The 22,914-nt window shown below is 35.5% G+C and overlaps 1 protein-coding gene and 1 pseudogene across 2 annotated transcripts in view; one reads left to right on the top strand and one right to left on the bottom strand.

Annotated features, from left to right (window-relative positions):
* SEC23A (SEC23 homolog A, COPII coat complex component) overlaps window positions 1-22,914 on the bottom strand; it is a 63,438-nt gene that overhangs the window by 34,764 nt on the left and 5,760 nt on the right. Inside the window, exons 2-11 of the mRNA XM_081101600.1 lie at window positions 21,580-21,821; window positions 19,050-19,107; window positions 18,752-18,838; window positions 17,603-17,839; window positions 13,452-13,531; window positions 12,318-12,462; window positions 10,170-10,328; window positions 7,241-7,356; window positions 1,891-2,014; window positions 501-581 (exon numbers count right to left, since the gene is read on the bottom strand). Of these exons, the coding sequence (XP_080957726.1) occupies window positions 501-581; window positions 1,891-2,014; window positions 7,241-7,356; window positions 10,170-10,328; window positions 12,318-12,462; window positions 13,452-13,531; window positions 17,603-17,839; window positions 18,752-18,838; window positions 19,050-19,107; window positions 21,580-21,800 (1,308 nt within the window). The 5' untranslated portion in view covers window positions 21,801-21,821. The remainder of the gene's footprint in view (window positions 1-500; window positions 582-1,890; window positions 2,015-7,240; window positions 7,357-10,169; window positions 10,329-12,317; window positions 12,463-13,451; window positions 13,532-17,602; window positions 17,840-18,751; window positions 18,839-19,049; window positions 19,108-21,579; window positions 21,822-22,914) is intronic.
* Window positions 13,721-14,367, top strand: LOC308526505 (large ribosomal subunit protein uL22-like; annotated as a pseudogene). The gene has a single exon. The product of its transcript is annotated as a large ribosomal subunit protein uL22-like (transcript).

Raw genomic sequence — 22,914 nt, 5'->3', positions numbered from 1 at the left:
AGATGTTTACCCACTTTGTGTTATTTATCCCATAATCCTCTCTATAATAACAGTACATAATTCTACCATTTTTAAGTGCATTATACATCCACTAAATGGATTAATAAGGATGGATTTGAAACGTAAGTCTAATTTGTTTACTTTGTTGTAGATTCTACTAACAAAAAGAATTCAGAATTAATTTTGATTTTCAGAAGTCTCCAAATTTCTAAATCATAGTTGTTGTTTTTAGGCACACTGGGGTAAGAAATAACTTAGGCATAAAAAATAGAAGACTGGTGACAGTACAAAAGTTTTAATTTAGGAGTTAGTGGGAAAAGGGGTATTCAGACAGAGCAATTACAAACAGAGGTATACCGATAGAAGCTGAGCCACATTCTACTAAAAAACTGAGTCCACACAATATTTTTAAAGCAATGCTATAAGCTGCCACCCAGGTCTCTGTTGGTTATGTCCTGAGAATTAAACTGTACTTTATTTTTAGAATAAAGGTGACTTACATTTTCAGACACACAGGGTCCTTTAGAATTGAGAGACACACAGGGTCCAATAGCTCCTGAAACTTTTATTTCCCTTGAGGTCTGCAAATAAGAACATGGTACAGTTTGCTGTGCTCAAAGATAAGCTCAAACATTCAACTATAAGTATATAAGAATAAAGATTTTCTTCCACATTTAAAGTTCAATGAAAATATACTAATGTTAAAATAATTAATCAATGAATACTTCTATGTTAACTTCCAAATTTAAAATCTAGCCTTGACCTAACATTAATCCTCTATTTCAGTCGCCCAGAGGAGGTCTCCATTTGGTAACTCACCCTCAATTAAATATCATACCATACCCAAAATATGTTCTAACTCAAAACCATAGACACCAGCTTCTATTTTTCCTTAACCTACAATAGCTGCTTCAGCCTACACGTGCATCTGCAAACTGCAACCAACACACAGAATTAAACTACTTTCCTTCCATTCCAATACAAACCATCCATTCTCCCTGGGCAGTTTCCCCAGACATACTGTGCTGATTCTCACCTCTATGTCTCTCCTCACACTGGGCTCCTGACTGAAATGCATTCTCTTCAACAAACTTAAATTCTGCCATTTTCAAAACCCAGTGTAAGTCATGATAAAATTGTTTATTTTCTAGGATAAATTGTATCCCGGATACATTCACCTTTCATTCCTAAACCTATATAGCACTTTCATAATCTACTATTATTTCAATCTATTCTATATTAAACTTGTCTTTCTATCAAAACTAAATTTCTTTATAAGAAGACCTGTGCTTTAGATATCCCTTATGATCTCTATAATTTCTTAGCTTAATGCTGGACATTTAGCAAGCATTCAATAAAATAGCAAGAAATATTTAATGCAAATTCAGTATCAATGTGCTTTCCATGCACTTGTTACTAACACTAAGCCTTTGCATTATTAAAATTTGAAATGAATGATAGCAAATAATATCAACAACCTACCAACTATAAAACAATTATTGATTATTCAAGTAGAACATAACAGGTTTCTCTTAGATACCAATTACTGCAATTTAAAAAATCTAGCACTTAGCATAAGCAAATTCAGCCCTAAAAAAGATCAAATGCACTAAAAAAGTTAAACCCTACATAAAGAAAAAATAAAGTTAAAGCAAATTTTACCTATATATCTTCTTTTCTAGCAATTATGCAGAAATGCTCAAGTAAAATTTCATTGTACATTTCACAATGACATATCTTTCTAATAAACAAAATCTCTAACACTGGGTTTCAATATAATATAACCACTATTTTTAAATCATATGTTGTATGTGATTAAAGGTAAAATTATGATCAAGCCTACAAATTTATCTCGATAACATACCACACGTGTCAAGTTTTGCTTCTTACCTTTATTTCTAATGTACCACCAAAACCCATTTTAAACTGCCCATGCATATCTTTGGTGAAAACTCTTTGAAAAGTTTGCTTGAATAAGGAAGTATTGAAAGAGTCGCCCATTACCATGTATCCTCTGCATGGAAAAAAACAAAAAACAATGTAGGTGATACAAGTGTCCAAAATGTGTTAAAACCAAAAATGTAAATTACCTCTTAGTACTACTAACAAATTTTAAAATACTTCCTTCCTAAAATGTGCTACATTACCATTAATTTTTAAAACTCAAACATTTCAGAATGTACCCACTGCACAAATAATCTAAATCCTAGGGTAACTGAATATCCCTAACATTTGCATTTGTCCTCAGTAATTTTTAAAAGTCTTTTTTAAAGAAGCAACACATCCACACATAATAAAATTCAAAACATGCAAAAGAGTACACAGAAACAAATGTGTCCCTCCTACCCAACCCACTCTATTCTCCACATTGGTTAAGATACCTGACTATTTACAGTCTGCATTCTCATTCTTAATAATAAACAAGTATAAGTGTGTACGTCTATATATGCAAAATTGTCTGTGTGTCATATCAAAGTTTGTGTTATACCCAGTGAATGAGAGTGGAAGGACATTGAGGAACCATTTTCATTTTATGTACTAATGTTAATCCTTTTCCTCAGTAAGCATGTACCTATTTTAACTTTTTAAAGTTTTAAGAAACAATAACTGTCAAAAACTATTCCAAGATTCTTCTCTAATCAGAAAAAAATCAGTTTGACAACATATTCTGTTGAAAATGCTGTGGAAAGACCGGCACTCTCATACATTGCTGATGGAATAAAAATTGTGCAATACAGAAGAACTTGACAATATTGAACAAAATTACATGTGATATGTAGTTTCTCTTTAATCCAGCCACCCCACTATTAGAAATCTATCCCACAAATATTCTGGCAAAAATAAAAAAGCAAAGTATACACATAAGGATATTCACTGAAGCACATTTTGTAATAATAGAATATTGGAAACAATCCAGATTTCCATTTATTAAGAGACTAGTTGAATAAAATATGGCACATCCACACAATGGAGTTATGCACTGCTATAGAACAATTTCTAATATGTAAGTGAAAAGTGGGGGAAGATGTGTAGATTTTCTATTTATATAAAAAGGGGGATACAAACACTGACATACACAGATGACAAATATTCATATATATTTGCTCATATTTTAAAGACTAAGTAGTTTTAAACAAAAAATTAAATGGTGAAAGAATAAAACTGATGTGCTATAATTAATAGTAATTTTACTTTTGATAATGTTAAAGTCTTGATTTATGCTCTGATGCCAGTATAGATTGTATCTTTTTAAATTTTATTTTCCTTATGTTACTGGTATCTGTAATAATAAAAGCATAATATGCTAATTAGACCAGACATCTTTCGGATGTCCTTCCAGACGACCTTCTGGACGAAACCGAGGCTGCAAGGGAAGCCCAGGTCCTGGATGCCTGCTGGCAGCCAAAGGGAAGCCCAGGTCCCCGGTGCCAGAGGAAAGCCGGTGCTGGCAGCTGGGGGAAGGAAGGCCTACCCTTGCACGAATTTTGTGCATCAGGACGCTAGTATAAAAATATAGTTGAATTTTGTACACTGACCTTGACCTAGAAGTCTTGACAACTTAACATATTAATTTTAAAAGTTTGTACATAGCTTGTATATAGATTCTTTCAAATTTTCTAGCTTTACAAACATGTCATCTATGACAATCTGTGTTATTACTAAACTTGATAATACATTCTAGATTAATGACAATTTACACGGCCCCACTTATCTGCTTCCTTTAACAGCAAACCTCTCTATACCCTTACTACTGCTCAAGCAACATTGGCATCACCAAGGATCTTGCTTGAAAAGTAGAATTTCAAGACTAGGCATACTAACCCCAGAATCTATATTTTAACAAGATACCCAGCTGATCTGTGCACGTAAAAGTTTGGGAAGTTCTGGTCTATAACAGCTGCCTCCAATCCCCTCTGCCTGCTGCCTGTTCTTTTTCTAATTCACTCTAAGTCAACTTTCATTACCCTTAGGAAGGTTATCATGACCTTTACAGTATTATATTTCACAATTTCACAATCTCAACCATTTTTATAGTTTAAAAAAAATCACTAATATTCTGACAACTCCCATATTCAAACTTCCAGCCCAAACCTATCTCCTGCATTCTAGGTTGTACATTATATCTTAGTGCCTACTGGACATCTCATCTCCCTCATGGATGTCTACTGGCAACTTAAACCAAACATGTTCAAAAACGAACCACCAAACTTTTCCCCAAATACTCTTCCTCCCACAGTCTTATCCATTTCAATAAAGGGCAACCCAATCCTTCCAGTAAACTCCTTTGGTTTTCTCAAGCCCCAGATGCAATTTATCAGCAAATCCTCTACCTTCTAAATATATTCAAAATCCAACCACCTCTCACCACCTGTCATGCTACCACCTGGTATTCCTGTATTTCTATACAGTAAGACCTCATCCTTGGAAACTGAAATTTTAAGCAAAATAACCTATAACAAACCAATTTTACCACAGGCTAATTGATATAAACACAAGTTAAGTTCCTATGACATATTTCTGATCATAAAAAGATCATCAAACTTCTAAATAAAAACCAAAACACTTATAATGTTAAGCATGGAAATAAATGTGAGTTATACATACATTTAAGGAATATTAATAAAAACAAGGAAGATCATTTTTTTCCAACCTACTTATTCCAGTTCAGGGTCGAGAGTGGCTGGAGCATATGATAGCAGCTCAAGGTATAAGGCAGACACCACCCTAGGCAGGAAGCCCTCCCATTGCAGCATACATTCTCTCACACACACACACACACACACACACACACACACACATATACACTCACTCAGTCTGGGATATTTAGTCATGCCAATTCACCGAACATCTTTGGGATATGGGAGGACACTGGAGTCCCTGGAGAAAAGTCATGCAGACATGGGGAGAACATGCAAACTCCACAGTGATCCCAGCCAGGAATCAAATTTTTTTCCTCACCAGTCTTTATATAATAAAAGGCTAATAGGCAAATTATCCCCTCGGTAGTTCGACCGACCGGGAGTCTGACCGCTCGCTATGATGTGCGCTGACCACCAGGGGGCAGCGCAGAACCAAGGAAGGCCCCAGCTGGCAGCTGGCAGCTGGCAGCCAGGAGAAGGAAGGCCCCGGCCAGCAGCCAGCAGCCAGGGGAAGGGGAAGGAATGCCCTGGCGAGCAGCAAGGGGAAGGAAGGCCCCGATCGGCCCTGATTGCCAGCCAGGCCTAGGGACCCTACCCATGCACGAATTTCGTGCACCACATTTCTAGTTATAATGAAACAAAATGTTATCAGAGGACCTGCTGGACTCTTACTGAAGGCAACTGAAGTCAGATGACCCTTTTAAAACAGTAAATCAGATCACATCACTCTGCTGAAAACTCTCCAATGACTTCCTACCTCAAAGTAAAATCCAAAGTCCTAATAATAGTCAAGGACCCTCACAATCTGACCCCCCTCACTTACCCTTGTTATTTCTCAAACACCCCAGGTATGTTTTCAACTTTGCACTTCCTATTCCCTATGTTTAAAACACTCTTCCTTCATATATGCACATGGCTCACTTTCTTACTTCCTTAAGTCTTTGCTAAACCATCACCTTCACTGCGGTCATTCCTTCTTCCCTATTTAGAACTGCAAACCCCTACCCTCATTTCCTGACTTATTTTTCTCCCTAACATTTATCACCATCTGACATACTATCTACTTTACTTGTCTCATCTCCTCTTACTAGAACTGTGCATCACACATGTGACTAATTAAATTAAAATGTAAATTAACTAAAATTAAAAACTCAGTTCCTCAGTCACACTTGCCACATTTCAATGGAACAATGCAGAGAATATGTCCAATAAAAAATTACGCTGAACAGTCCTGCAATAGAACGTAAGCTCCATGAGGGCAGATTTTCAAGTCTGGTTCACTGCTGTATCTGCAGTACCTTAAACAGTTTGACACACATTATGTTTTCATGAATATTTATTAGATGGATGCATTAAATAAATAAACCTGAAAAATGAGTTGACAAGCTTGAGTTTTTAACACCTAATTAAATTATCCCAAAAACATGTAATGGCTGCCTGCAAACAGAAGAGAAACACTTCCTAACTCATTCAATAAGGCCAGTATTACCCTGATACCAACAACAAAGATATCATAAGAAAGAAACTACAAATCAAGATAGATCCCTTATGGAAACAGATGCAAAAATCCTCAATAACATACTAACAAATTAAATCTGGCAATACATAAAAAGAATTATTCACAATTTAGATTTATCCTAGGAATGCAAGGTTGGTTTAATATACAAAAAATAAAACCACTGTAATACACCATATAAATAGAATAAAAACAAAAAACATGTGACCATCTTCATAGATGTAGAAAAAGCATTTAATAAAATCTACCACCCTTTCCTGAAAACAAATTTCAACACAAGATTAGATGGGAAAGTTTTCACTTCATACAAGCATTTACAAAAACCCATAGCTAACATCATACTGAATGGTGAAAGATTACACGGTTTCCCACTAAGATCAAGAATAGGCAAATACAAAGAGACAGAAAAATTAGTGATTGTCTCTAGGCTGAGAAGGGAAGGAAGAGGGAAAGAAAGGAAGAATGGGGAGTGACTGCTAATGGGTACAGAGTTTCTTTCTGGGGGTAATGCAGATATTCTAGAATTAAATTATGGTAATGGTTGCTCAATGTGTAACTATAGTAAAAAAAACACACACACACAAAACATTAAATTGTATACTTAAATGAGTAATTTTATGGTATGTGAATTATATTTCAAAAAATCTAAGCATAGTTCAGTGGTTGAGCAACAACCTATGAATCAGCAGGTCACAGTTTGAGTCCCCTTCAGAGCACATGCCCGGATTGCAGGCTTGATCCCCAGTGGGGGGCGTGCAGGAGGCACCCAATGATTCTCCCTCATCATTGATGTTTCTATCTCTCTCCCCCTCCCTTTCTGAAATCAATAAAAATATATTTTTTAAAAAGGGAGGCACACATATGTAATACTTTCAACAATAAAGAATTATTTTTAAAAATGTGCCTTTATAAGTATATTTTAGAAAAAATTTAAAGTAAAAGTATCAAAAACTGTTAACATCTATTGCCCTGGAGTAAGAAGATGATGACTGAATTTTTTCATAAACTGTCATTGCTGGTTTATATTTGTAAAGTCTCATTATTAGTTTATAACTACAAAAATTATAAAAATTTAAATACATACCCAGTAAGGTTGGGACAGCATTTCATCTCCAGGAGACCTGTCTGATCTAATGCGCATGCATAAATATCAATAACGTGACCAGTCGTGGCAGCTCGATTAGCCAATGCTTCAAAATGCTATAAAAGATATTTTTAATCACATAACATTAATGTATAAACTAATCATCCTATAATTCTTTTTCCCATTAATAGAGTAAAATAACCTAAGAAATACTAAAAGAAAAATCCACAATAATTTTAATGCGATGTGTTATAACTTAATTTTCTATAATGTGTTACAAAATAATATAACTTCTATAAATATGCTACTTTCACATTCTTCTTTAAAAGCCATTCTCCCCAGTTGACTCAGTCAGTTGAATGCTGTCCCATGCACCAGAAGGTCACCTGTTCAATTCCCAGTCAGGGCAGAAGGTTGCTGGTTCAATTCCCGGTCAGGGCATATTCCCAGGTTGGGAATTCCATCCCTGGTCAGGATATGTACGGGAAGCAACTGATCAATATTTTTCTCTCACATCCATGTTTCTCTCTCACACACACACACACACACACACACACACACACACACATACTCACTCTCTCCCTCCCTCCCTGCCTAATTCTACCTCTCCCTCTACTATCAATAACAACATATATAATTTTTAAAGCCATTCTTTCTAAATACAGTGGTCTCCGCTTATCCATGTTCCAAGACCTCCAGTGGATGCCTGAAACCATGGATAGTGCTGAACCTCATATGTACTATGTTTTTTCCTATACATACAAACATTCCTTTTCAATTCCTTTTCAATATGCTTCTCTTTGGCATATTCAAATTGCCATCATCACTACTCTTGCGCTTTGAGGTCATTATTAAGTAAAAGTTGAACACAAGTACTAGGATCGTGACAGATTTGAAGACAAGAACTAGGATACCGACAGAAATGGTTACTAAGTGACTCCTGGGCAGGTAACATCTACCATCTGGGAAAAGGGATTATTCATGTTCAGGGATTATTCTGTCCCAACAGAGTAATTCAGAACAGTGAGCAATTTAGAAGTTATGAATTGTTTATTCTGGAATTTTCCATTTAATATTTTCGGACTGCAGCTGAACATAGGTAACTGAAGCTGCAGAATGTGAACCACGAATAAGGGAGAACTATTGTAAACTCCTAAATTAGGCTAAAGTTAAAGAAAGGCACACCAAACAATTTGCTCTTTATACATAAAAATGGTAGAAGAACAGCACAGAACTCTTTTTCCTGGCTAAATCCACACGCAAGTAACAAAAACATCAAAATAGACAATAAAAAAGCAATAAGATACACAAACATATAACATTTTTTTGAAGTTCTAAGAAAAATTCCAAGCACAAAAGGAAAATTAAATGGCAGGGGGAAAAGCATTTATAGTGACAAAAAATATTGGTTATTAGTTACACTTAAAATTATATGATAAATAGCCTGGCCGGTGTGGGTCAGTGGTTGAGCATTGACCCATGAACCAAGAGGTCATTGGTTCAATTCCCAGTGAGGGCACATGCCTGGGTTTCGGGCTTAATCCCCAGTGGGGGGGAGGGTGGGGTGTGCAGAAGGCAGCCAATTGATGAGGTTTCTCTCTCATCAATGTTTCTATCTCTCAATCCTCTCTCTTCCTCTAACTCTAAAATCAATAAAAATGTAATAAAAAATATATATGATAAATAATGACTACCAAAAAGGACATATGATACAATATAGTACAACTTAAATTAAAATTACAAACTTTGGAGAATTTTTTTTAAAGGAAGGACATTAGCCCTGGCCAGTTACTAAGTGGTTAGAGTGTCAGCCCATGCACAGAAGAGTCAAGGGATCAATTCTGATTAAGGACACATACCTGGGTTGCAGGTTCGATCCCCAGCCCCTATCAGGAGACAACCAGACAACCAACTGATGTGTCTCTTTCACATCAATGTTTCTCTCTCTCTCTCTCTCTCTCTCTCCCTCCCTCCCCCCTTCCACACTCTCTACAAATTAATGGGAAAAATAAATCCTTAGGTGAGGATTAGCAAAAATAAATAAATTAATAATAACAAAAGGGGAACATTAACAAGCAAAACCAATACAAGGGAGTCAAAAATCAACATTAGTGAAAAAAGTACTGGCACATTTACAAGTAAAATTGAAGTTACTTGAACAGAAAATAACTCAAAAAAAATGATAGACTGTTCAAGCAATGAAAAGTATACATATCTAAAGTACAGCCTCTTGGAAATAAAAAATTTTAAAATGCAAGAAATTTTTCCTGGAGAGACAGTCCTTAACATGAATATTATAAAAGGCACATAGGTGTGGCTCAGTCAATTCGGTGTCGTCCTGTGCACCAAAAAGTTGCCGGTTCAATTCCTAGTCAGGACACATGCCCAGGTAGGAGCTGGATCCCTGGTATGAGGCACGCAGGAAGCAGCCTATCAATGTCTTGCTTTCACATTGATGTTTCTCTCGCTCAAAACAAAAAAAAGCCTCACACACAGAGTTTCTCTCAGGAGTAATCTTTAAAGAGGTACCTAGTGGTGCATACTATTAAATTTTTCAACATTTAAAACTAGAATAATTGACTGTGTAGGGCGGGGGGATAAAATGGACACATATGTAATACCCTTTGTAATATTTTAAGCAATAAAAAAATAAATTAATTTAAAAAATAAATAAATAAATAAATAAAACTAGAATAATTATAACATGTTATCAAGAAAGACTATTTCTCTAATTCTGAACAGTAGTTACAGTATCAGATTTCACAATATCAGATTCATCATAAAATATTTGTACTCTTCCTCTTTTTTTTTAGTTTTTGTTTATTAATGTATTACATATGTGTCCTTATCCCCCATTCCCCCCCATACTCTTCTTCTTTTATCACATAAATTTTTCTAATAAGTCATAAAGAATAAAAAACAAAATTACCTTAGTTCCCTTTTTAACATATTTGGCATTGTCTTTTTCAATGTCATGCCATGATCTTATAGGTGTCTTCAATTCATCTCCGACCACCATTCCTGGCCCCTGAGTGGCTGGACCACCAATGAACATCATGATACGGGCACCAGTGTTGGGAAAAGTACACTATCAGATAAAAGTAACTCGTCAAAAGAGTTTAAAGAAAAATATATGAATGTACATTTCTGATAATAAACTGTGATATACTCTTTCTAGAAAACAGGCTACCATACATTTTTCAAGAAATTAAAATAATCAAATATTTAAAATGAAATTTAAAAACAAGATGTTTGTTTGAACACTTTTCTTTTAAAATCTTCTTCTAAAGAATAGTGCCTTCCTAATTTTAAAATAAAACCTGGCAGAAACCACCTTAACCAAGTGATCAAAGCTAACTACCATCAGCAGTAGTAAAACAAATCAGCATTATGAGCCTCCTGATGTGCTGTACTAAGAACACAAATCAGTTCTGTAACATTCCTGGAAAAGGGTATAACCTAAATCTATTCATGAGGAAAGCTCAGATAAACCCAAATTTAGACTTTTTCTACAGAATAAGTCTATACTCCTAAAAAATATCCATGTCATGAAACACAAGAAAAACTGAAGAACTACTACAGAATAAAGGACACTAAAGAGACATATCAACTGAATGTAATGCATGATTCAGAATTTTCTTTTGCTATAAAGGGTATTATTGGAGTAACTAGTGAAATTTGAATTAAGTTTATAAATTAAAAAATTGTTATATCAATGTTAATTTCCTGATTTTGTTAACTGAACAGCAGTTACAAAAAATTATTTCTGTAATTAAGATATACACACTGAAGTATTTACAAGGGACATCATGTTTGTAACTGACTTCCAAATAGTTTTCTAAAATTTACATGTGTGTGACATATAAATAGACATATACAGAGAGAGACATATGTATAAGTATCGAGAGAGAAAGGTAAAACAAATGTAATAAAATATTACCATTTGAGGAATCTGATAAAAGTTCAATTAATCTTTGAATCTTTCTCATAACTTTTCCATATGTTTAGAATTATCTCAAAGTAGAAAGTTAAAAGAATAATGATAGTAACAGAATATAACTCACTATATAAAATAGGAAACCATGACTCTATAGTGACATTAATAAACAAATGAATAAATTGAAAGTTTATTGAGTAAGGGAATATTTGCATGGTTTCAAAGCTTCTCAATACCTAATATTTACTAATTACAAAGACGGGGAAATAATCTTATAGTGGACAAAGTTAGGAGATACAACCTAGATGAGTGATCAAAGTGATTATCATCAGTGATGGGACAAATAAAAATCATGGGCCACCTGATAGAATGCAACAAGAATAAAGCATTACTTCTGTGATATATGTAAGATCTGAATCTAATTGTGAGGATACATCAAAACAAACCTAAGTTGACAGACATTCAAAGAATAACTGGTCTGAATCTTCCAAAGTGTCAAAGTCATGAAAGTCAAGGAAAAGCTAAGGAACTGTACCAGATGGAAGGACACAAAACAGACTTAACCACTAAATGTATGCCTCTGAACTAAATCCTTTTAATGAAAGAAATTACTGGAATAATCAGCAAAACTTGAATGAGGTGTGAGAATTACATGGTAGTAATGTATCAGTGTTAATATTCTGATTTTAATAGCTGTACTGTTGTTATTTATATAGGAGAATATCCTGGTTTACAGGAGACACAACCAAAGTATTCAATGGATCGGGAACATCCTATCAGCAACTTAATCTCAAATAATTCAGGGGGGAAATTCTTTGCAACTTTTCTGTAAATTTGATAGCATTTCCAATTTTTAAAAAAAAATCTTAAAATAACTCTTTTCTAAGATCTGTGTAGCGTAAAAATTTCAAACTCTACTTAAAAGTAAAATTGCCTTTATCCTACCACTGTTAACATTTAGTGACCATCCTTCCAGAAGTCTCTTTATACACAAAAGGATACATTGCAGATCAAACTTTAAATAAAATCATATACTCGCTCAACTATGACCTCATTTACTTCACTCAACATTCTCTTGTACATATCATCCCATACACACACAAACACATTTACATTCCACAATGAAGCTATTGTCACTACCTCAAGTAGTCCTACAGCTATGGAAAGTGCCACCCCAGAGGAACGCAAAGGTCTCTTTCCCTGTGGTACAGGCCAAGGGTCTCGCTGCAATTCCCCCAGAAGATCTGTGAGATTCATGTCTATTTTCTGTACTGGCTGCAAGAATCTGCAAAACAAAATCAAATAAAAAGCCATTTATTTGTGGGTGAGGGTTTAGAAACAAACTATCCACTTTCTTTCTTTTTTAATTTTAGAGAGGAAGAGAGAGAGAAACATCTATTGGTTGCCTCTGTGCCCCAAAGGGGGACTGAACTCACAACCGAGGCATGTACCCTCGGGAATCAAACCTGAGACCTTTCGGTATATGGGATAATGCTCCAACCAACTGAGCCACACCATACACGGCCATCCATTTTCTTAAAAACACAGAAAAATAATTTGAATACGGGATACACCAATGGTTCTCAAAACTATTATGTACATCAGAAGCAGTAGGAGGGCTTGTTTTAACACACATTGCTGTTTTAACACACAGTTGTTTCAGAAAATCTGGGGTGGGCCCAGGAATCTGCATTTCAAACAAGTTCCCAGGAGATGCTGACACTACTGGTCCAGGAACCACGCTTCTGAGTACAAATGCTATAAATGAAACAGTCAAACCAAATATTACTTTAGGACTATATCTTTCATTTACCAATCTAGTAAGTATTAAGGTTATTGAAATAATGAGAAGAGATGTCAACTCAATTTTAATAATACCTCCTCTGATTTGAGAGTTTAGGAGGAAAAGCAACCTCTAAGGGTAAGACAGCAAAATGAAAAGCTTTTGAGGCTATTTTTTTTTTTTGTGCCTGCCCTCAACCACAAAATTCAGTTTTTCCGAACTTAAAAATAGAAACTCAGGAATATATCAAAACTATAGGAATATATCAAAACTATAGTAAATCCTTACATTGTAATGATGAGAAACCAACTATTTTACTAGTAATGACATAATTCTGTCTCAACTCTTTAAAAAGTATACTAATGCAACCTACTTATATTCCAAAAAATATTTAATAGTATCATTGAATGTCTATGTTCAAGTTAAGGGTAAGGAATGCTTAAAATAGCTGCATGAATTGTCAAATTCTCTTTGTCATATTTAATTATTACCTATTAGAAGGAGGTGGCTGCTGTACCTGAGGACCACGTGTTGCTTGAGTAACGGGTACTTTAGAGAGCCCCAGCATTTCCTGTAAAGAGATTACTTCTGTGATATCCATATAATTACTCCTAAAAGATGTCTCAACAATTTACCATGTACAAGGTTCTGTGTTAGGTATTAGGAACCCAAAAGTAAAGAAAAAAGTCTCTTTTCTCAAAAAGCAAAATGTCTAGCCCAAAGCGGCCATAGGTGACCTCTGAAAACGGTTTGCTATTCACTAGACCCAGAAAACCCCACGAAATCATGCAAATCAACAAAATCTTCGTGCTCACTTTAAGAACACTTATGAAACTGCCCAGGCCATCAAGGGTAAGCATATTCCAAAAGTCACCAAGTATCTGAAGGATGTCACCTTAAAGAAGCAGTGTGGCATTCCGTCATTACAACACTGGAGTTGGTAAGTGTGCTCAGGAGAAACAGTGGAATTGGACACAGGGTTGGTGGCCCAAAAAGAGTGCTAAATTTTTGCTGCACATGCTTAAAAATGCTGAGAGCAATGCTGAATTTAAGGGTTTAGATGTAGACTCTCTGATCATTGAGCACATTCAGGTGAACAAAGCTCCCAAGATGCGGCATAGAACCTACAGAGCCCATGGGTGGATTAACCCATACATGAGCTCTCCCTGCCACACTGAGATGATTCTTACAGAAAATGAGCAGATTGTTCCTAAACCAGAAGAGAAGGTTGCACAAAAGAAAAAGATATCCCAGAAGAAACTGAAGAAACAAAAACTTATGGCCCTGGAGTAAATCAGCATAGAATAAATCTAAAAAAAGTAAAAAAAGAAAAAAAAAAAAGAAAGCAAAATGTCTAGTTGGGGAGACTATCAGGTAAACATTAACAGTACATTGAAATAACCATCAAAAAAGAGCAAAGTAGCCCTGGCCAGGTAGGTCAGTTGGTTAGAACGTTGTCCCAATACACTAACGTTGCGGGTTCGATCACCAGTCAAGGCACATACCAGAATCAACCAATGGATGCATAAATAAATGGAACAAGGTGATGTCTCTCTCTCTCTCTCTCTTTCAAATCAATTTTTTAAAAAGAGAGAGCAAAGTACAATGTGCTATGTGAGCAAAGAAGAGGGAGCTCAGAAATACTTTATTTCTAATTAATAGTAAAATTAAGTTACTGTGTAACTTGAATGACTATATTCCTTAACTTGTTTTTCTTTCTTTTTTTTTTATTGCTTAAAGTATTACAAAGGGTATTACATATGTGTCCTTTCCCCCCTCCCCCCCACCCCCAGCCCTTGACAATCCCCTGGCCTCCCCAACCCCCAGTGTCTTCCTTAACTTGTATTCATTCATCCCTGTTCTGTTCCAGACATCTAATGGTGAAAAAATATATAGTTCCTGACCTTACAGAAATTAAAATCTGGTGACAGAAACAGAGTTAATTAAGTCAAATCATTAACGATAAAATTGCAATTGTAATAAGTGTTATGCAGGAGAAATATATGGCAACATAAAAAGGGGGTTATAAGGTACATGTGCTTTGTTAATGTTCTGACTTAATGCCTAACCAAACTGCTAGTTTGGTTTATGAATTTTAGAAGTGTGCACAATTTCTCTCTAAACATTTGGAAATGTTATTTTACTAAAGTTTTCTTGAATATGGAAATGCTTAGTCATGAAAAGAGTAAAAGCATATAACAAAAAATCAGAACATCTAAAGATTTTTTGCAAAGAAAATGATTAAACTAATCTTGCAGCATTTCCCATACTGCTAGCAGAAACAGCAACTTTTTACTGAAGACTTATTATGTGCTAAACTCTTTGTATATACTATTTCCTCACAAAACAATGATGAAGTAGATTTCTTAGTCCCTGCTTTACAAATGAAAACTGACACTCAGAAAGACTAAGTAATTCGCATAAGATTCCACAACTAGTAAGTGACAAAGCAAGATATTAACCCAGGTTTTGCTACAAAACCCCATAATAGTTATACTATACTGAGTGTTCACAAATTATTTCATTTAGTACTAATAATAACTCTGCAAAATGGTTACTGTTTATACCTTTCCATAGAGGATGAGAAAAAGCAAAGAGATCCAGCCAATAGCACACAACTTAGATAAGTTTAAGACTTAAATCCAGGACTATTTGGGGAGCAAAGACCAGATTCTTCCTTTAAAAATTTTTTATTGATTAACTTTACAGAGAGAAGAGGGGTGGAGAAAGGGGAAGAGAGAGAAAGAAACATGGATTTGCTGTTCCCACTTATTTATGCATTCATGGTTGATTCTTGTATGTACCCTGACTGGGGATCGAACCCACATCCTTGGTATATGGGATGCTCTAACCAATTGAGCTATGCGGCTAGGGCTAAGACCAGACTCTTTTCAACTTGACGCTTATCAAGAGATAGAAGATAAAAACATTTTAATGGAGAAAAGAAAAATGTTATAAGAATTTACTGCCTGTTGCAAAAAGGCAGATTTTTTGTGTTACATATGTATTATATAACTTAAGTAAAATATACTCTATAATCAGAACTAACATTAAGCCACTTTAAATAAATTAACAATTTAAAAATAACAACAAATACATAAAGGCACAATCCATTTCATTCTCATGACCACCCTATAAGGTAATCACTGTTCTTATCTCCCTTTTACAATTGAAAAAAGTAAGGCACAGAGAGGTTATAACTTGCCCACTTTCTCTCTTGTCTCATGTAAGGTATTCTACTCTCTGTGCTCCTGAAGGAATCCCTACCATGTCTTCTGAAACCTCACTCTCTCATCTCGCCCTGCTTTCACCCACCCTCTTTAGTCTCTTTCCCTTCTGTGTATAAACACATTCAAATGTCTCTCCTAAACAAAACCTTTGTCCCTCCTACACAAAACCACTTTTGCTCATTTCTCTCAAACCTCTACTCTATCACCTTCCTTACCTTCAACAACAAACCTCAGGAAAGAACACATACTCTAATTTTCTCCATGTCCTCAAATTTTATTCACTACTCATTCACTACCTTATTCACTGTTCACTATCCTCCCTATCCAAACCTGCAAATTAAATTCCTCCAGTATTTTCTATCTCAATTAACTGTAGCACCACTACCCCTGTCTGCAGAGCTCCAAATAAGAGTCATCCTCAAAATCTTTTCTTTTTCATTGTAGACTACATGGATGCCTCCAAAGTCTGCTTTCAGGTCTACTTTAGGCCAGGCTTATCTTCTAGGGCAGTGGTTCTCAACCTGTGGGTCGCGACCCCTTTGGGGGTCGAACGACCCTTTCACAGGGGTCACCTAAGACCATCAGAAAACACATATATAATTACATATTGTTTTTGTGATTAATCACTATGCTTTAATTATGTTCAATTTGTAACCATGAAATTGGGGGTCACCACAACATGAGGAACTGTATTAAAGGGTCACGGCATTAGGAAGGTTGAGAACCACTGTTCTAGGGTAACTATTCTCAACTGGGGGTTTTATCAGAACCTCTTAGAAAGTTTTTGAATACTTACATGAGCAATCTACCCTTCCATCCACTTCCCAATACAAGCACATATTCACTCACTCTCTCATGGTCTATCAAAATCTTTGGGCAAAAAAAAATATATTTTGAAAAATATCCCAGATGATCCTAGTATGCTACACATAACTACCTGGACCTGAAAGCTTCATTTTGCCCCAAAGATAAAAATGTCATCCTATTATTTAAAAAAATACATGTACCTATAGTTCTTATATTAAAAATTTTAACACCTTAACATGTCTCCTTTTGCAAACATAATAAAAGTGTTTAGTTCCTAAGTGAGAGATGTCAAGAAACAAAAGCTAATATTCTGCAGTTGCCTTCGCTTGTCTTCAGTATGTCACTTCTATAAGGCCTTCAAATCTCTGGTAAAATACTTTGTTTTACTCTAAATGTTAAAGATACTGTTAAAAGTGAAAGATCTTTGATCTGTCTGATAAAAATGTAAGGCAAATAAAAGAAAACTGATGCCAACACCAAATGTAAAGCCTTTGTTACAATACAATTATATTAGTCAATTACAATGAAAATATTTTCTAGAAACTTACATCCAGAAGCTTTTCAGACATATCTAAAATGACGCTCACAGATAGGCTGCTGTTTACCTGCAATTGTTTGGCAGTCAGATCTTTTGTTCCTCTGAAGACATAACTTTTTGAAATGCCCTCACATCCAAGTTCATGAACTTGCACCATTCTCCCAAAAGTAATAAGTCCAACCAAGGCTGTAGGTGGTAAAAGACTTAATGACATCTGCATTGATTCCTTCAGAGCTTGTAAATCTTCATCTTCCATGCAAGTATCAACCACATAGAGGAATATCAAAGGCATCTGAGGGCCACGCTGTTAAAACACATTGCCATCAGAAAAAAAGGTTCTTTTAAAAGTATTAACACTTCAGGGCAATATATAAGGATAATCAACAGTACATTCATACAATGGAACCCTAATAAAGCCATTTCAAAAATGAAACAGGTTATATATGCACAGAGAGACATCCAAGACATATCATCAAGTGAAAAATTATTCACTGTAAAAAAAATTATTTACAGTTACATAGAGGTAACATTCACTCTCACTCTCAATTTTATTTAACTGCATGAGGTTTAATATAACAAAAGTACTTATTCCTTTTAAAATAAAAAAATAGTAACTCTAAAGCTTAAAAACATGTAGTGAATTTATAAAATAATTGCCTAAATCTGAATTAGATTGTAAGAGAACTGGACACTAGCCAGGTAGAACAGATTACTGACTGGCTCAAGTGAACCATATTCTGCTTTCTCTATAACATTCATAAAGGATATTATCATTTTCACTCTTAAATATAGAAACAACTAAGTAAAGCTATTCAGAGAGGGAAGAAAAACTGATTTTCCTAGGAAGAACCAATATAAGAATAATTTCATTAACTAGCTTTGGGGATATATCATCAGGCTCCAGCTTCAGATTGACTAAGTATTTGTAAACTGACTTTCCAACTACAAAGCAGGAGTGATACTTTAGTGTTTAATGATATACTCTGTATAGCAAATCACACCATCCCATCCAATATCCTGGCCACCCATCAAATAACTACAAAAGAGAATATTACCTTGCTTAAAATGACTAAGAAGTCTTATCTTTGAAATGCTCCATCAATTAAATGTGAAAATCAAGAATGATGCCTTTTAAGTCATCTCCATTTAATAACTATTTTCGTATAAATTATTAGATATTTAAAACTTCATTAAAGATATACTCTTATGTTCTTACCAGAACTACATATTCAATGCTAGAAAACTGAGGTAACAGTTCAGCAGGCTGATTCAGTTCAGATATACCAGCATAAGTAGGTGGAAACTACAGATAGAAAAGAAACAAAAATATTTAACAAATTATTTGTCAGAAAGAGTAATGAAATTTTAAACTAAAAATAAATATTTCCTGATCATATAATAATGAAAAAAAAATCAGTATTTTTATCATATGACAACAATTTCATCTTTCTTTTTAAGTATACATATTTAGACCAGTATTACAGCATTAACATCTATAATGGGGGTTTTCTTACCTGATTTCTTTGATAACAAAAGTTGCAAGCCCAGAGTTTTGCTCGATAATCCACTTGACTGTTTTAAGAAAAGATACAACAGCTCATATTTCAGTTTTATTTTACAAGAATCCTAATATCAATAAAAGTAATTTCTTTCTAAAATATGAATGTATTCAAATATAGTCAAAGTGATCTTCAAAAGCCATCTATTTTTAAATGCTGCCATCTAATCCATATTTTTGACATATACGTTTACTTATAAATATATTATAACTTTTAATGTATAGTAATATTAGTGAAATTAAGATGACTACTCAGATGTAGACAATTCAAAAATGTATTTATTGAATGCTTAACATGTACCAGCTATTTTTCTAAGTGCTGGTGATAGTGAACAAGACAGTAAAGGTCCCTGGTCTCATTGAGTTTATATTCTAGAAAAGACAGACAATAGACAAGTAGATACATAAGCACAGAAGATACTTTTTGTTTGTTTGTTTGTTTTTAAAGAGGAAGGTCAGAAAGGGAGAGGGAAAGACAGAAACATCAATGATGAGAGAGAATCACTGATCTTCTGCCTCCTGCATGCCTTACACTGGGGATCAAGCCGCAACCTGGCATATACCTGACCTCCTGGTTCATAGGTCAACGCTCAATCACTAAGCCACGCTGTCAGGGCACTTTTTAAAAATATATATATATTTTAATTGACTTTTGAGAGAAAGAGGAAGGGGGAAAGAGAAAGAGAAACATCAGTGTGAGAGAGAAACATCAATAGGCTGCTTCTGCCATGCCTCCTGCTGGGGATTGAGCCTGCAACCCAGGCATATGCCCGGACTGAAAATTGACTGGACAACCTTTAGTGCACAGAATGACACCCAACCAACTGGCCAGGGCTAAACACAGAAGATACTTTTAGATAGTAATAATAAAAATTAATGAAAACAAAGCAGGATGTGAGAATGTGTTTGGGAGGACTACTTTAAAGGAAGGCCTTCTTAAACAATTGAAATATAACCTAAGTGAGAAGGAACCAGTCACAGGAAAATCTGGGGGTAGAGCAATCCCGGCAGAATACATAACTATACTATTACACAAGTTCCAAGGTAGAAATAAGTTTGGTATATTCAAAAATCAGAAAGAGGGGCCCTGGCCAGGTAGTTCAGTTCGTTAGAGTGTCATCTGATACACCAAGGTTGCGGGTTCAGTCCTGGTCAGAGCACATACAAGAATCAACCAATGAATGCATAAATAAGCGGAACAACAAATCCATCTCTGTCTTTTTCTCTCTCCCTCTCCCTCTCCTCCTTCCTAAAATACATACATACATACATACATACATACATACATACATTTTTTTTAAGTCAGAAAGGGGGTAAGGTATATGAGCCCAGCCAGTGTGCCTCCGTGGTTGAGCGATGACCTATGAACCAGGAGGTCACAGTTCAATTCCTGGTCAGGGCACATGCCCGGGTTGTGGGCTCGATCCCAAGTATGGGGCATGCATGAGGCAGCCGATCAATGATTCTCTCTCATCACTGATGTTTCTACCTCTCCCCCTCTCCCTTCCTCTCTGAAATCAATAAAAATATGTTTTTAAAAAAATAATAAAGTAGATGAGAATTAGATAAACATGATATGAGGGCAGAACTATATAGAGGGTAGATCATATAGGGCTTTAGAGGACTTCCTACGGGGATTTTTTATTCCAAGTATGATAAGAAGCTATTGGAGGATTTTCATAACCTGATACCCATTTGTAAAACTCTAGCTTTTGGTGGAGAATAGACTGCTGAAAGGCACGAACCGAAATAGAGAGACCAATTAGGAAGATAATGAAATTGACCAGTAAAAAGATAGTATATCTTCAAGTAGAGCGTATTAGCAGAGACTGAGTATGAAACAGAATCAATAATGTTCTGGAGATAGGATTGATCAGATTTGCTAGCAGATTGGGTAGGAAAGAGGGAGTGGATAGAAGAATAAAAATGATTCCTGATTTTCTGCTTACACAACAAGAAATCATAACATTTTCAAACACCATGCAATTCAATTATGACTTTTCTAATTGACATGAGATGTGTTGATAAACAGCCAGTACCAGTATCTAGAAAATACTGATAGGACCTAGTGATTTATATAAGAACAATTTAACATTTGGTCTCTAATTACCTTACTACTCCTAAAATCTCCCTAGCTGGTTTGGCTCAGTGGATAGAGCGTCAGCCTGCAGACTGAAGGGTCCGGGGTTCGATTCCGGTCAAGGGCACATGCCCAGGTTGCGGGCTCAATCCCCAGTAGGGGGCACGCACGAGGCAGCTGATCAATGATTCTCTCACATCATTGATATTTCTCTCCCTGTTTCTTCCTCTCTGAAATAAATAAAAATATATTTAAAAAATAAAATCTTATAGCTCTTTGGATTTGACTATCCTCATTTGAATCAAAATAACTATAAACAAAAAGAAAGACTATTTTATATAAATGAGTCTAAAACTACATTTCTAAATCATACTGCCATATTCGTTTTTCCATATATATTAATTACCATAAAGGATTCAAAACTGCACGGCAAGTGGTCCTACTACACAAAACAGGTTCATATTGAATTGGTGGTAAATCGAGTCTCTCCTTTAGTGGTGTAAATAGGGCTGCTACTGGAACAACCATTCTTGTAGCTTCTAGCCGACTTGATGGCCAAACATTCCAACTAAATCGTACTCCATCTCGTTCTTCATTTTGTTGTATAAATTCCAAATAGGTTGTCATTGTGGAGCTTGAGTTCTATTTCTGTAAAACAATTAAAAAGTATTCTCAAACTCTCTTAAGAAAATTCAAAATAAGTATGTTTTCCCTACTTTCAACAATATTAACCCATTAGAAATCATGACCAAAGGAAACATTTATCTTGGAAAAAATTAGCAAGCAACAATAATCCCACTTATAACAAAATAATAAATTACTCTACTGAACCCAATGCCCATTAGGCCCAAAAAGTAGTAAATTTACTATGAGGGAGAGGAGAATGCCATTCTGGTTAGGGGACAACATCAAGCAATATCTCCACCTTGTTACTCTCTAACTGTTTATATAAGATGTTAGCTTTTCTACCTAAACAGCAATTCTATCTTGTGTACTCAAACTGCAACAGTGGTTAGTGATAGAAAGAAACTGTAAAAATTAAAGGTCTGAGAAGATAGAGTTTCAGGTGCTATGTGGATGGTCAGAAGATTTGTGGGAGAAATGAAGGACATTAAGCCAAGTAGCTCAGTTGGTTGGAGCACCATCCAGATATGCCAAGGTTGTGAGTGATCTCTAGTCAGGGCACATACAGTAAGCAACCAATGAATGCATAAATAAGTGGAAAAACAAATCAATCAATCTGTCTCTTTCTCTCTCTCCCCCCCCTCTCTCTCTCCCTCCTCCTCACTCTCCTAAAAAAAAAAAAAAAAAAAAAAAAAAAAACAACACTGGAGCCCTAGCTGGTTTGGCTCAGTGGATGGAGTGTTGGCCTGTGTACTGAAGGGTCCCAGGTTCCATTCCAGCCAAGGGCACATGACTAGGTTGCGGGCTCAATCCCCAGTAGGCAGCTGATCGATGGTTCTCTCTCATCATTGATGTTTCTGTCTGTCTATCCCTCTCCCTTCCTCTCCAAAATCAATAAAAATATATTTTAAAAAACAACAAGAAAACACTGGAGACTTATGAAGATGCGGTGCCAAGAAAGGCAATATGGCCCAGCCGGTGTGGCTCAGTGGTTGAGGGTCAACTATGAACCAGGTGGTCAAGGTGAAATTCCCTGTCAAGGCATATGCCCAGGTTGCAGGCTCCATCACCAGTAGGGGGCATGTAGGAGGCAGCCAATCAATGATTCCTTCTCATC

The sequence above is a fragment of the Myotis nattereri genome (genome assembly GCF_964212035.1).
Source record: "Myotis nattereri genome assembly, chromosome: 1".
Taxonomy (NCBI): Eukaryota; Metazoa; Chordata; class Mammalia; order Chiroptera; family Vespertilionidae; genus Myotis; species Myotis nattereri.
This window is presented reverse-complemented; position numbering and strand designations above follow the sequence as displayed.